Here is a 12,763-nt window from a genome sequence, read left to right as displayed (position 1 = left end):
GGGTGAAAACAACTTTAAGTGGCAAAAAAGAGTGGGGCGCTTGAGTGATATAGATGCAAGGCAATCAATTCTGCTATGCTCTCAAGATGCAACATGAAATTTAAAAATCTGAGGACATGTCATTCTTGCCTTATAACCAGAAATCATAAGAGCCACTTCAGACCAGAAGAGTCCTGACATGCTAAGAAAATGATGAGCATTTACAATGATAAAAAAATGCATAATACATGAAAGGAGTTCCCTAATTTGAACACCCACTTGAAAAGCACAAGAACTATTTCTCTTCTTTCCAAAGTTACTTTTGATAAACTTGCTCCTTCCAGGCAGGAAGGATTCTTTGTTTCTCAGGGTACAGGAGGCATCTCCTCCTCAGCATTCAAGCCCTTCTCTTAGCTCTGGGGCATGACTGCAGATGGGAAAGGTAACAGCTTTTATAATTAACTGTGCTCCTCAAAGGCGTGTTTCTCAACCCCACCAGAAAAACACAGAGAAGCACTGACAGGCTTCAGAGAATCTGCAGGAATGACAGCAGAGTAGCCAAGCAGACATTGGATAGAGCATTTTTTTTTCCCCCAGAATGCATCCAGAGAGAACTCAGTGGTCTTTCACCTCCAGGTCAAAGGACTGTGCTGGTGGAACTGTATTTCCTAACCAGCTCTTTTGTCAAGGTTAGCTGGTTTCTGATCCTACCTTCCATGTAGGAACAAAGCTTTGAAATCATCCAGAAAGCTCAAAACTTTCTCAGAGTCAAGGTTAAACAGCCAAGTGGTGGTGCCTTAGGCAAAAAAGCATCACTTAACTAGGAGCTCGTGAATTTTCAAAATCTGAAATATTTCTTGAAATGCTCACTCAACACAGCATGAAGAGAGCAAGCAAGGATCTTATCTTAAAGAGCTTTTGTTTTGTTTTTTTCCATGTGGGACTGTGTCTTTCTCCCCTTCAAGAGCCCAAACATATAAAACGCATGATTCTCTTCTTTGGATGCTCTTCACACCATTCACACTTAGGTCTATCTCATTTTTTCCCTCCTCTTGGCAACTAAACACCGAGCATTGTCATCTGTACATAATTCCACATGGGTTTTTAAGAAACTCTCTATTTCCGTATTAAGATCTCACCAAGGGCTTTGCATTCTTAGCGATTTAAATCTCTGCTAATTCCCCTATTAACCGTAGACTGTGTCATACCACCTTAAAATTTAGAAGTCATGTAGTTCTTTTAATGTAACAGATGTGCATCCTTCTGGGATTCTGAACCTCCCTTCTCTGAAAGCGGCCTCGTTGTTTCGCATAATCACCAGGAATGATTAACAAACATTCTGTCAGAGCTAACAGCAATGAGAAACAAGTGGTTTCTACCTACTCAATCAGCAGCACACACACAGAGGCACGTGAGCTGCTTTCCAGCACTTTGGCCTTTTTACGTATAAATTCCCCAAGGATACAGATCATTTAGTTGCACTTGGTAAGATATGACACTAACTCTAGAGAATGTGTGTGTGTCCCCCACCCCCATTTCCCCTTCAAGAGAGAAGAATTACTGAAAAAATGAAACCTTCCTACCCGTAACAGGGACTGGGACTCATCCTTGGACTTGCTTTCTCCGGATGCAGGATACTGCTGGCTGACGGCGCCCGCCTTCTCTCCGCCCGCTGGCACCCCCTGCAGGAACCCCTTGGTCTCCACAGCCAAGCTGTAAAGAGGGCGCGCCAGGTGGGCTGCTTCCACACTGGGGCTATCCCTTAGGGTCTTTGTGGGCTCTTGGGGGCCGGACACAGGGGTCAGGAGGCCCAGGCTGGCCTGCGTGTAGGATGGACTGCCCCGCAGGATGTCTGCCCCTCTCCAAGTCACGCTGCGAAGGTCATCACTTGAACTCTCAGCCCAAGCTTTTTCTTTCAGCCCATCCTTATCTTCCAGCTTCTCCCTCTTCACCACGCTTTCTGAAACTGGCTCTCCCATTTTAGAGTCTGGATTGAGCAGACTGTAGACCTTGAGGTCCATTTTGGGCTCCTCCTTGATGGTGGACACGGCATGACTGTCCTCCTCGCCGTTGGCTGTAGTGATGTCCTGTTCCTGGCAGTGAACAGTGTTGAAGTGCTCCAGTAGTGACTGAGTCTCGGCAGCTGTAAAACTGCACTGACGGCATTTGTAGCAGCTGTGCGCTCTCCTGCAGAGGAAGAAAACCGTCACTAGAAATCGAGCATTCAGAAGGGCTTAAAGAAATAGTCTTTAAGCACTTGAATTTTATCTCCTGTAATGTAACGGGTAGAATGAAGTACAATATTCTCAACACCCAGAAATTGGCATTGTAATGAACTGGCATTTGCAGTTCTATATAAGGAATGCGATATTCCCATTTGGGAATTCCCATTCCCATATGAGCAATAACAGGTCTATGCACACACAGACACACTTAGATGCACACACTCCAGCCAACTCACAGTTAAAGCTGGCTGATTTGACTTTTTTTTTTTTTTTTGGTCTTTTTAGGACCGCACCCTCGGCATATGGAGGTTCCCAGACTAGGGGTCAAATCGGAGCTGTAGCTGCTGGCCTATGCCACAGCCACAGCCATAGCAATGTGGGATCTGAGCCACATCTGCAACCTACACCACAGCTCAAGGCAACACTGGATCCTTAACCCAAGGCAACACTGGATCTTTAACCCACTGAGAGAGGCCAGGGATCGAACCCAAATCCTCATGGGTGCTAGTCAGACTCCTTTCCCTTGAGCCACAATGGGAACTCCTGATTTACTTTATTATTGAAGCACTGCTCTGATTATTTCACCATGACTGGATAATCATCATTCTATATTACTTAATAGATAGTCATATGTTTTTCCATCTGATTTCATCAATGGACTTTTTCTGTTTATTTAAACTAAGCTGAGATTTTTTTTCACTATAAAGAGACATACATTTCAAATGCCGAATTGCTTTGTACAGATTTTACATATATTAAAATCAATTCTACCTAACTGATTACATTCTTTTCTATCATAAAATTTAAATCCATTTAATCAATGAAATGTGGTTGACTGAGCTACATAATCTTCTAAGGTTGACTAAGCTACATAATCTTCTAAATAAGATACATCAGAAGCTCAAAATTTTAAAAAACAAATTTTTTCTATCTTTAAGGACTTAAGAACATTCAACAAATAGAGTTCTGTTTCCTGCCAAACGGCATAACAGGTGCTGTAAAAATTTAATCATTAAAAGAGTGTGTGTGTGTTTTCTTTTTATAAAGCATGAAACAAGGATATCTTATTGTTGGATTTCATAGCATCTCCTGCTGTTAAAGACAGAACAGTAACTGCTAAATTAAGACAAATGTTTGATTAACAAAGAAGAACAGAGACACTATATCCTAAAAGGCATACTGGAAAGGTACACAAATAACTTAGAATAAGGCATACTTCCTTTAACTTTAAAAACCTCATATGACCCTCTAATTAAATAATCATGTGAAATAACTTGCAACTCCACTGATATAATGTGTTGGGAGTTACCAACTTAAAGTAACAAAATAAGTTTTGAGAACTATAACTTAAAGCCACTGTAAAATAGCTTTGTATAATTTGTAGATAATCATCGCAATATTACTCGGCCAGGCACTGGGTACACATTGGTGAATACAAGGCACGTAGTCTTTGTCCACTTGGTCTTTAGAGTCTAGTCAGGAATGACAAGCTTCACATTAGACTCTAAATAAATATGTAAGGACAAAGAGTGATAACGTGCTAAGAATGAAATGACTGGGATGGTAACGAGGTGGAAGGGCTGCTTAAGGTCACCAGGAAGGCTTTTCTGAGGGAGATGTATCAAAGCAAAGGATGAAAAGGAGCTATCTTTGTTGGAGGACGAGGAAGGGGAAAGGATAGCACATTTTAGCAAGTCTGAGATACTGAAAGAGGCTGTTAATGCTTGAGAGGAATAAATAAGGGGAGGCATCATAATCAACAAGCTGGAAGATGACCAAGAGCGTTGGGAAAGAGGTAGATGTCTTCATAGGCAAAGGGGAGAAACTGCAAGGTTTTAAGCAGAGGGGTAGGATGGTTAAATTTGCATTTTAATACTTTGAGACTCTAATAGTTTCTGTATTAGATGACTTCACTCCCTTGCGAGATCTGCCTCATGGCTGAAAATCCAAAAGAATGTTCCTATTTTATAGAAGCAAAATTCAGAGATATTAAGACCTGTAACAAAAGCTCAGCGAATTATTTGCTGAGACTACTTAATTTGGTACATGATTATCTTCTTATCAGTAAGAGCTTACATTTGGTTGAATAGGTATGGACTTATAACTTTTACTTTTCAGAGAAGGTTGTTTTCAATCTTTTCCCCTATTCTTCTTCACTGAGTAGTATAGATATAACAAAAGGAAATGCAACACATGGTAAATAATGATGCATTGTCTATAAAAATACAATGTTAAAATTAATTTTCTCAAGTGAAAGAAGGCTCTCAGGAAGAGGATGTATAAGACTTCGAGTAAAAATTCTGCCACCAAAGCCAAGGCCAACAAACCCCAAATAGAATAAAGGTCATGGAGGACAACAGGCAAGACTCAAAATCTAGGACCGAGAACCTCTTGGAACCTCATTCAGAGAAACTCCCTACACAACTGTATTTGAATGTGATCCAATGGAAGATAAACTCCTCAACTCAAAATTGTACCCCCAATTGTTAGCTTTAAGAAGCTCAGACAGATAAAAATGGATTTATGAGAATGGTTATAGCTCAAAACATACCTGGGAAATACCCTACTGAAAACATACCACGCAATCTATTCGATCATGAATATTAAACAAACTTCAGGAAGCACGTTCACAAGCACCGATTGACCTTCACCCTAAGACCATTCTAATGAGCTCACTACCCCCTGTGATGGTGAGTTCATGGTTTTCCTGACATGCTAGGGTCTCTGCTTGAAATCTGTGATGGGATCCCTGCCTATAAATTAAGACTATAAATTGCCACTGCTACTTCTGCCCAAGTACAAAAATATTCCAAGGAATGAACATTACATGGGCCATTATTTCAAAAAATAAAGACAATTCCAGGGCAACGAGAAGGAGAATGCATCAACATATAAAAGAGAAAACACAAAATTCTAGAGCACCACCCCACAAAGTTTCAAAGAATCATAGAGATGTTATTTCAAGAAATAAAAAAGGCAATTAATTCTAGGGCAACAAGGAGAAAATATCAACATACAAGGGAAAAAAGAAACACAAGATACTAGGGTATCATGTGATAAGACTACTTTAAAAGAGAAGATTCACAGTTCTCATTGGAGGAATAATTTAGTTCACTTAAGAGTTAGACTCTAGAACCAGAATGCCTCAGTTTCAATTGTGGATCTTTTTCATTCCTCCATGTACCTTAACCATGAGAGACAACATTCTTAAAGCCAATTTATGTCCTAGAAGATCCTTTCTTATAAGACAGCACCACGCAGAATATATTCTATGCCTTTTCTGCTTCACCTGGTAGTGTTCAATGGCCTGAAAGATGGAGCAGTTTAGCAGTTTACTTAATTGAAAAGTCAATTAAGTTTACTAGAATTGTAAATTGTGTTTTTACTATAATGTATTTTGTATTTTTACGGTTTACTACAATTCTAAATTGTATTTTTTTCAATTATAATAGACCCATAATCTTAAAATGTCAAATAGCAAAGATCAAAAGGGCGTTACCTATGTTTTATTAAAGTCTTCAGAGATGGGGATGCTTTGCTAGTGTATTCAGTAAGGTGGTTTAGAACCATAATATACTTAGTAACATATCTCAGTAATTAGAATTGTGAGCCTTCCACATCTACTTATTCTGCAATCTAGAAATGTCCCTGAACCATCCTATCCCTTCTCTAAGTGAAGATGAACACATCCAACCTCTACCTATTATTTGACTGGTATGTCCTCCCAATTATAAAAGGAGTCATGGGTCTGTGCGACCCAGACCATGAGTTCATCACTGAGTATCATTCTGAAACAGGGGATCTGGGACTTCCAGATTTTCTAATTTCTAGTTCCTATCCCAAGGGACAACTCCCTGACTCGTTACAGGTTTCAGCAAAAGCTGTTCTGATCTGCCCCACAGAGGAGCACTTATCCTGACTGATCAGGGCAAACCTTCCACAATACAGATGCCGGAAGACCTTCCAAATGCAGAAGACAGTAAGGATGGGTGTAGCTCAGAAATGAGACAGAAACTGCAGACATACGTTTTCAGTGAGAACCACGTTTTGCATTGAAAAGAAAAACACATTTTAACAGGAAGGATATTAAAATGAGGTGGCAATAACAAGCTCCACTCACACAACTTTTCTTTTGAAGACTTCAAAGCACTCACACATACACAATCTCACATTCCACTGAAGCATAAAGCCCATCTTACAGATGAGGAAAGTGAAGAAAACAGTGTCTTGTCCCTTTACATCAAGTCAAGAATGCAGGGCTTCTCTACCTTCCAGACTGATGCTTTATTTTTCAATCTTTGGCTGCCTTCATTTTTAACTTTATATAAAAACAAATGAAATTGCTGATGATACTGAAAATGAAAACATGAGGGATTTTAAAAAAATGAAAACAGAGAGGGAGGGCAAGATCTTATAACTGTCAGAAATAAGACTGATTAGAGCAATGGTTTGCAAAACTGGTTGCGTGCGGTGCTGCCACCAAAGGAGTTCTTAGCAATACAGATTCCAGGGCCTCTTAATTGCCCTATTGAAGATCAGAATCTCCTGGGCATAACCTAAGAATCTGAATTTTTAGCAAGGTCTTCAGAAGTTACCCCTACACGGACTATTTACAAACTCCCTTGTAGATATATCCTGGTTCAAAACAACGTAACGAGAACACAAGGCATCCTTTACCCATTGGACTCTAATAAAACACAGCTAATGCCCTATCTTTGTTACTCAGAATCATAAGATTCTGCACGTGACTACTATTAATGAAAAGAAAGTAAAGCTTGACAATTAAGCAGTAAACTGCTAAACTGCTCTGTCTTTCAGGCCATTGAATACCACCCGATGAGGCATAAAAGGTAATTTGCTGCATAATATTCTGGAGATCTGAAGGTCTTCGTTCTCTCTACAGTATCAGTCATATAAATGATAGGAAATATATTAAGAATATATTACACACCTTTCGAAAGCTGGGAGCAATATACTCTTTTCAATCAACAATACTAACACCTAGAGCAATGTGTCTCAAGCCCTACCATACAGAAGAATCACCTGGGAATATTGTTAAAATTCAGATTCTGATTCTAGAAGTCTGGGGTGGTACCCAATAGTCTCCATTTCTTTCAAAATCCCAGATGATGTTGCTGGGTCCAGACTACATCTTAAATAGCAAGAGTCCTGAAGCCATGGTCAGAAATAACATCAAGATGAGAATTAGACTGGAATAAACTCTCAGTATACATACTCAGTACTTGATAGAACATTCCCAAATGAATTACTGATGATGAGCAACAAGATTTTCCCTCTTAAAGCACACACTCCCACCTATGAGAATCATCCCCCTAACAGCTCTGTAAGCTAAAACTGTAAACACGACATTGTCAAGCATAATCCCCAAACAGTAATCCATCTCTTTATTTCATTCTTTGGGGATTACCTTTCAGCAATTTTAGTGCTAGGTCATTTATATATATTATTATACAACAAGCACACAAAGTACCTATTTCCATCCCTACTTCATAAAAGAAGAACATGAATCATAGAGGAGTCAATTCATAAAATAATATGCAGGGCGTGGCATAGTATTTTAGCTCTTGTCCATGTATGCTGTTTGGGAGTTGATGCAATGTTACTGGCTCGTTTGGGAAGGATTTCCTAAAAGATTTGGGCATGTCCTCTGACTTGTGTCACTCTTGGTTCAATGATAACTGAAAAGACCTTCAACATAATACCATGTCTCCCTAAAGGTTATTTTCATCCCTAGTATAAGAACTATTATTGAAGAATAAAAGTTTAGTCATTGACAAACTACATTAGTTTGGACTCTGCTCTGATCTACTTAATGCATTTCATTTTATCAGCAGCAATATGAAAACCTTAAAGAGGTTCAGGGAACTTTCCCTCCACTTCTCAAGACCTACCTTAACTACCTTCTCATCCATAAAGACTTCCCAAATGACTCACCCCAAGAGTAAACCTACCATCCTCTGAGATGCTCTGAAACTGTGTCATTCCCTGAGGACTTTTTTTCACATTGTCTTTTATTAAAATGACCTTTGATTTAAGTGATGGCATAAAAAGATTTATTTCATCACTTAAAAAGCTCTCATTTACCAAATAACCATCAATGTCTTACACAGTTACATAGTAATTGCCTTAAAATCAAGATCAAAGCCCATGCATCTGTGTATCCCTTCCACTCCCACCCAGAACATCCAGACAGTCAGTAAATATCTGCTTAATAACCAAAGGAATGAACCACCATAGCTCTGGGAACACTAGACTTAATACATAGAGTCATAAAGCAGCAGAGAAATATTAAGAAATGCATAGGTATTTTGCAGATGGTATATTTGGAGTGGTCCCCTGAATAAATTCTTCATTATCTAAAAACTAGAACTTCTAGCTACAGCCACGTTAAGCCAAACTAATTTAAAAGACACCACAAATATACTTGCATTCATTTAAATTCTATACTCTGCTGCCAACTGGAGAGCATTCTCTTCATGCACTTGAGAAAAAAAAGAGGTCATTTTATGCATCTTCCTACCATTATCGTTCCCAGATAAAGCACAGGATGACCAGTTAAATCTGAATTTCAGATAATATACAAATAACATTTTAGTGTAAGCATGTACCATGCAGTGTTTAGGATATACTTATATAAAATCTCAACTTGTCACATGCAATACTTTAGATGATGGACACAATAAAATTTGATAAAAGAGATAATCATCTTTGCCTCCAGAGAAAACTACAATCAAGCTGCCTAAAAACAAAAACAAAAACATACTTAATTCAAGTGATTCAAAATTTCTTTGAAAGAAAGATGTTTTTATTCTTTATACTACTTGACAGAATTTTTGTGTGCTATAAAAATTTACTTGTTTCAGGTCCATTCACATTTCAATGCACAGTGGCCTTTCATCCTCACAGTAGCATTGCATTCATTAGTAGAGATTAAAAATGATTTTCCTAAATCACAAAGAACGGAGCTTTCATAGAAAAAAAATCACCCAAAAGATGCTACTCTTTTGCTCTATTCTAATATTTCTATTTTTTGGTTTTCATAACATACAGGGCACAGTATTTGCAGAGTCAGCTCTAAGCAGTGCTTTGTTTTCCTTCTTTAAATGTTAACTTCCAGATATTTATGCTATCACGTAAAAAGCCCTTCTTTACCAAATAACTGTATTTCACTTTCAACAGTTTTAACCACCGTTTTTCTTCTTCAATGACTAAATGGACATCAAAGTAAATGGATAAATCATAAATACTAATTAATTGAAACTCTGAAAGGTATTTTTGGTAATTACGGAAACAAATACCTACAGATAAGTTGTCACAGAAGAGTAAATGAAGTGATTCAATTTAAATGTAGTTCAGTAGAAGTGACAACTAATAAAGTTAGTCATTTTTGTTAATACATACTTTGTTGTCATAAAGGTCTACACATGCAGCACTTGAAATCACTGACACTGTCAAATGTTGGAATGAAAAGCAAGTGAAGAGAGTATTGGAGGGACAAAAACAGAAACAGAATTATAAGGAACAATCTTGTGTTTGCCAAGCAGTGAGATGGGAGGGAGGGATTGGGAGTTTGGGAGTAGTAGATGCCAACTATTACGTAGAGAATGGATAAACAAGAAGGTTTTATTGTATAGCACAGGGAACTATGTTCAATATCTTGAGATAAGTGGAAAAGAATATGAAAAATAATGTATATGTATGTGCACATTATATACATACACACACACGTATGTATAACTGAATCACTTTGCTATACTATAGAAATTAATGCAATGTTGTAAATCAATTATACTTCAATAAAATATTTTTTAAAAGGAATTATAGATATATAGGTGGATAACCAGATCAATCAACTTTTTTCTTTCTTTTTTTTTTTTTTTTTATGGCTGCATCTGAGGCATATGGAAGTTCCCAGGCTAGGGGTTGAATCAAGGCTACAGGTGTGGTCTATATCACAGCCATGGCAACACTGGATCCGAGTCACATCTGCAACCTACACCACAGCTTGAAGAAACGCCAGGCCAGGAAGCCAACCTGCATTCTCACAGAGACAACGTTGGGTCCTTAACCCACTAAGCCACGAGGGGAACTCCTCAATCAACGGTTAAAAGTTGAAAATTTAATATTCAGCCTTAGTCAAATGTGAAGAAGCAGTCTACAAAATATAATCTGAGGAAACCTGATATTCTAAATGCATAAGATTTCATTCAATCCACTCATCTTGCATTTTTTAATTGAAATAATCTGATGAGTATTTACTCACTGTAATTTGGAGTGTTGGAGAAGGGTGTGGGGTGATTTCACCTTCACATTGTGGAAGTAAACACAGCTAATATCATACAGGAAAGACATTAACTTATAATTCACTTTCAAAAAGAAGATATTCCTATCAAATATTCAAAACGGAAAGATAAGTCTTCTCCTGAACTAGAAAGTAAACAAAAAGTGGGAAGTAAATTACATAACATATTTAACTTATTTAACATAAAATAGAAAGCATGGCAAAAATGTATCTCATTCTAAGAAGATAACTGTTCTTGTATAAAGTCCTCAGGATCATTAAATCTGAAATTTCTAATAAATAATGTATCCAAAAAAAGGTAGTGCAATTGTGAGTTATTTTCCTGATGATTATAATACCCTGGGTAACTTTTTGTCTCACAATGAGAATTTTCAACTTGAACTACAATGGCCATTTCAAGGTTTTACAGGCAACTGATTTATAAGGTATTGTTTAAAAGAACATGACACATAACATACACAAATCTAGATGTAACCATCATGGTAGTCACCCTTTTAGAAACTCTGTTCTAATGCACTGTGTACTTAGCCTTTTCAGATGTGTTGATAATTAAGTGCTTATCATCAGATCTATTCTTCAGAATTAGCAGAGCACACAGTTCATGTTCCTTCCCAGAGCTCTTTTAAGATAGAAACTGAGCAGTAGCTATATATTCATTTGATCAGCACCTGCATCTAATGTTCTTTCCTTCAGCCTGAGTTACATCTAATATATTCAAACACTTTTAAAAACTTTTAATGCATCATGAATCTCTAAACAGATGGATGCTTATCATTACATACACTACCAAAAAATGTGTACATTTTTCCACATTCTAGACGAGGAGGTCAATAATGACTATATTATTGATTTTCAAGTAGTTCTTCAATAAGGGAGGTTGAGCATTTATTCAAATATTTATTGGATATATGTACTGGTGAGACTTCATGCCTCATCTTTATTTAAAATTTTTATTGTGTACTGTTAATCATACCTGTGTACAGACAGAGATATACACATTGATATCTAGGTCTAGCAAAAAAATGAAAACTGGAACATAATTATAGAATGATAAAATATGATTGATTTTTATATATATTCTTTACATAAAGAGAGACAGAGTGACAAAGAGTCTATGCACACACGCACACACACACGCATATGTACACACACACATATATATACAGAAAGAGAGAATGATAGACTTAGGGAGAGAAAATAATAATTATGGTTCAGTTCATACATGTACAGAAGGTATATGGTATATATGTATATAAATATATGTTTATGTATATAGCTTTGTTTGTTTTTGATCTTTGTTAAATAGAATGTGGCTAATAGTCTTCTTTGTTTTTATTCAGCCAAAATTACAAGGCATCCATAGTGTATTCAACTGTCATTTATTCAAATCCACTACTGTATAACATTCCACTGTAAGAAAAATCTACAAGTCATCTAATCTCTTTTGGACAGTTGAGGTTTTTTTCTTGTTTGTTTTTCTTTCTGATGTCTGTTTTGGTTGTTTGGCTCTAAAAAAATACTACTTTGAACATTTTTGCATGTTTCCAATTGCCCTCACACAAGAATTTTTTTCTCAGAAGTGAAATGATGTGGTCTTTGGGAATATAAGAATTTGATATTGCCAGAATTTGCTAAATTCATTTTATAAAGTCATAGGTGCTGATCATTTTAATCCATTATTTATATTTTATCATAACATCTATGTTTTCTGGAATAAATAAAATGACCTCATTTTTTTCTTTGGTTAATATTTGCCTGTTGTAGTTTCATCTATCCTTATCTTTCTGCTATTGAGGTCTACTTTAATTACACTGATTTGAAGGATTATATTCTACATACTATTTTTTTAAAATCTGATTTCTTTTTGCCTTAATGTGTCAAATTTTATAAGCACTTTATACCTGCTTGAAATTCATGTGCATTCTCTAATTGTTGGGCATAGAATTTATACATTTTAAGTTAACCTGCTAATTTATTGTTCTATTTTGAAAATCTTTTCTGTTGAAACTTTAATCAGGGAGGTTTCTTAAAAGGTACTATTGTGATTTCAATTTGTCATATTTTCCCTGTAGTTCCTATTCAACTTTTTGCTTTCCATACATATTTTTTATATTTGTATTTATGTATTTAGAATTATTACATCCCTGACAAACAGAAGCTCTTACCATTAGCAATGACTTTCCCTCCTATGCTTTTTGTCTTAGAGTTTAAATTGTATGGTATTAAGAAAGCTGCT

At 36.8% G+C, this 12,763-nt stretch overlaps 1 protein-coding gene across 14 annotated transcripts in view; it reads right to left on the bottom strand.

Moving 5' to 3' along the window:
• TRPS1 (transcriptional repressor GATA binding 1) overlaps positions 1-12,763 on the bottom strand; it is a 257,236-nt gene that overhangs the window by 171,013 nt on the left and 73,460 nt on the right. For all 14 annotated transcript variants that reach the window (XM_021088993.1, XM_021088998.1, XM_021089000.1 and 11 more), the window contains one exon: positions 1,563-2,166. In XM_021088993.1, the coding sequence (XP_020944652.1) occupies positions 1,563-2,166 (604 nt within the window). The remainder of the gene's footprint in view (positions 1-1,562; positions 2,167-12,763) is intronic.

This window comes from Sus scrofa, chromosome 4 (genome assembly GCF_000003025.6).
Source record: "Sus scrofa isolate TJ Tabasco breed Duroc chromosome 4, Sscrofa11.1, whole genome shotgun sequence".
NCBI classification, from domain to species: Eukaryota; Metazoa; Chordata; class Mammalia; order Artiodactyla; family Suidae; genus Sus; species Sus scrofa.
The sequence above is the reverse complement of the archived record's forward strand: the minus strand, read 5'-3'. Positions and strand labels throughout refer to the sequence as shown.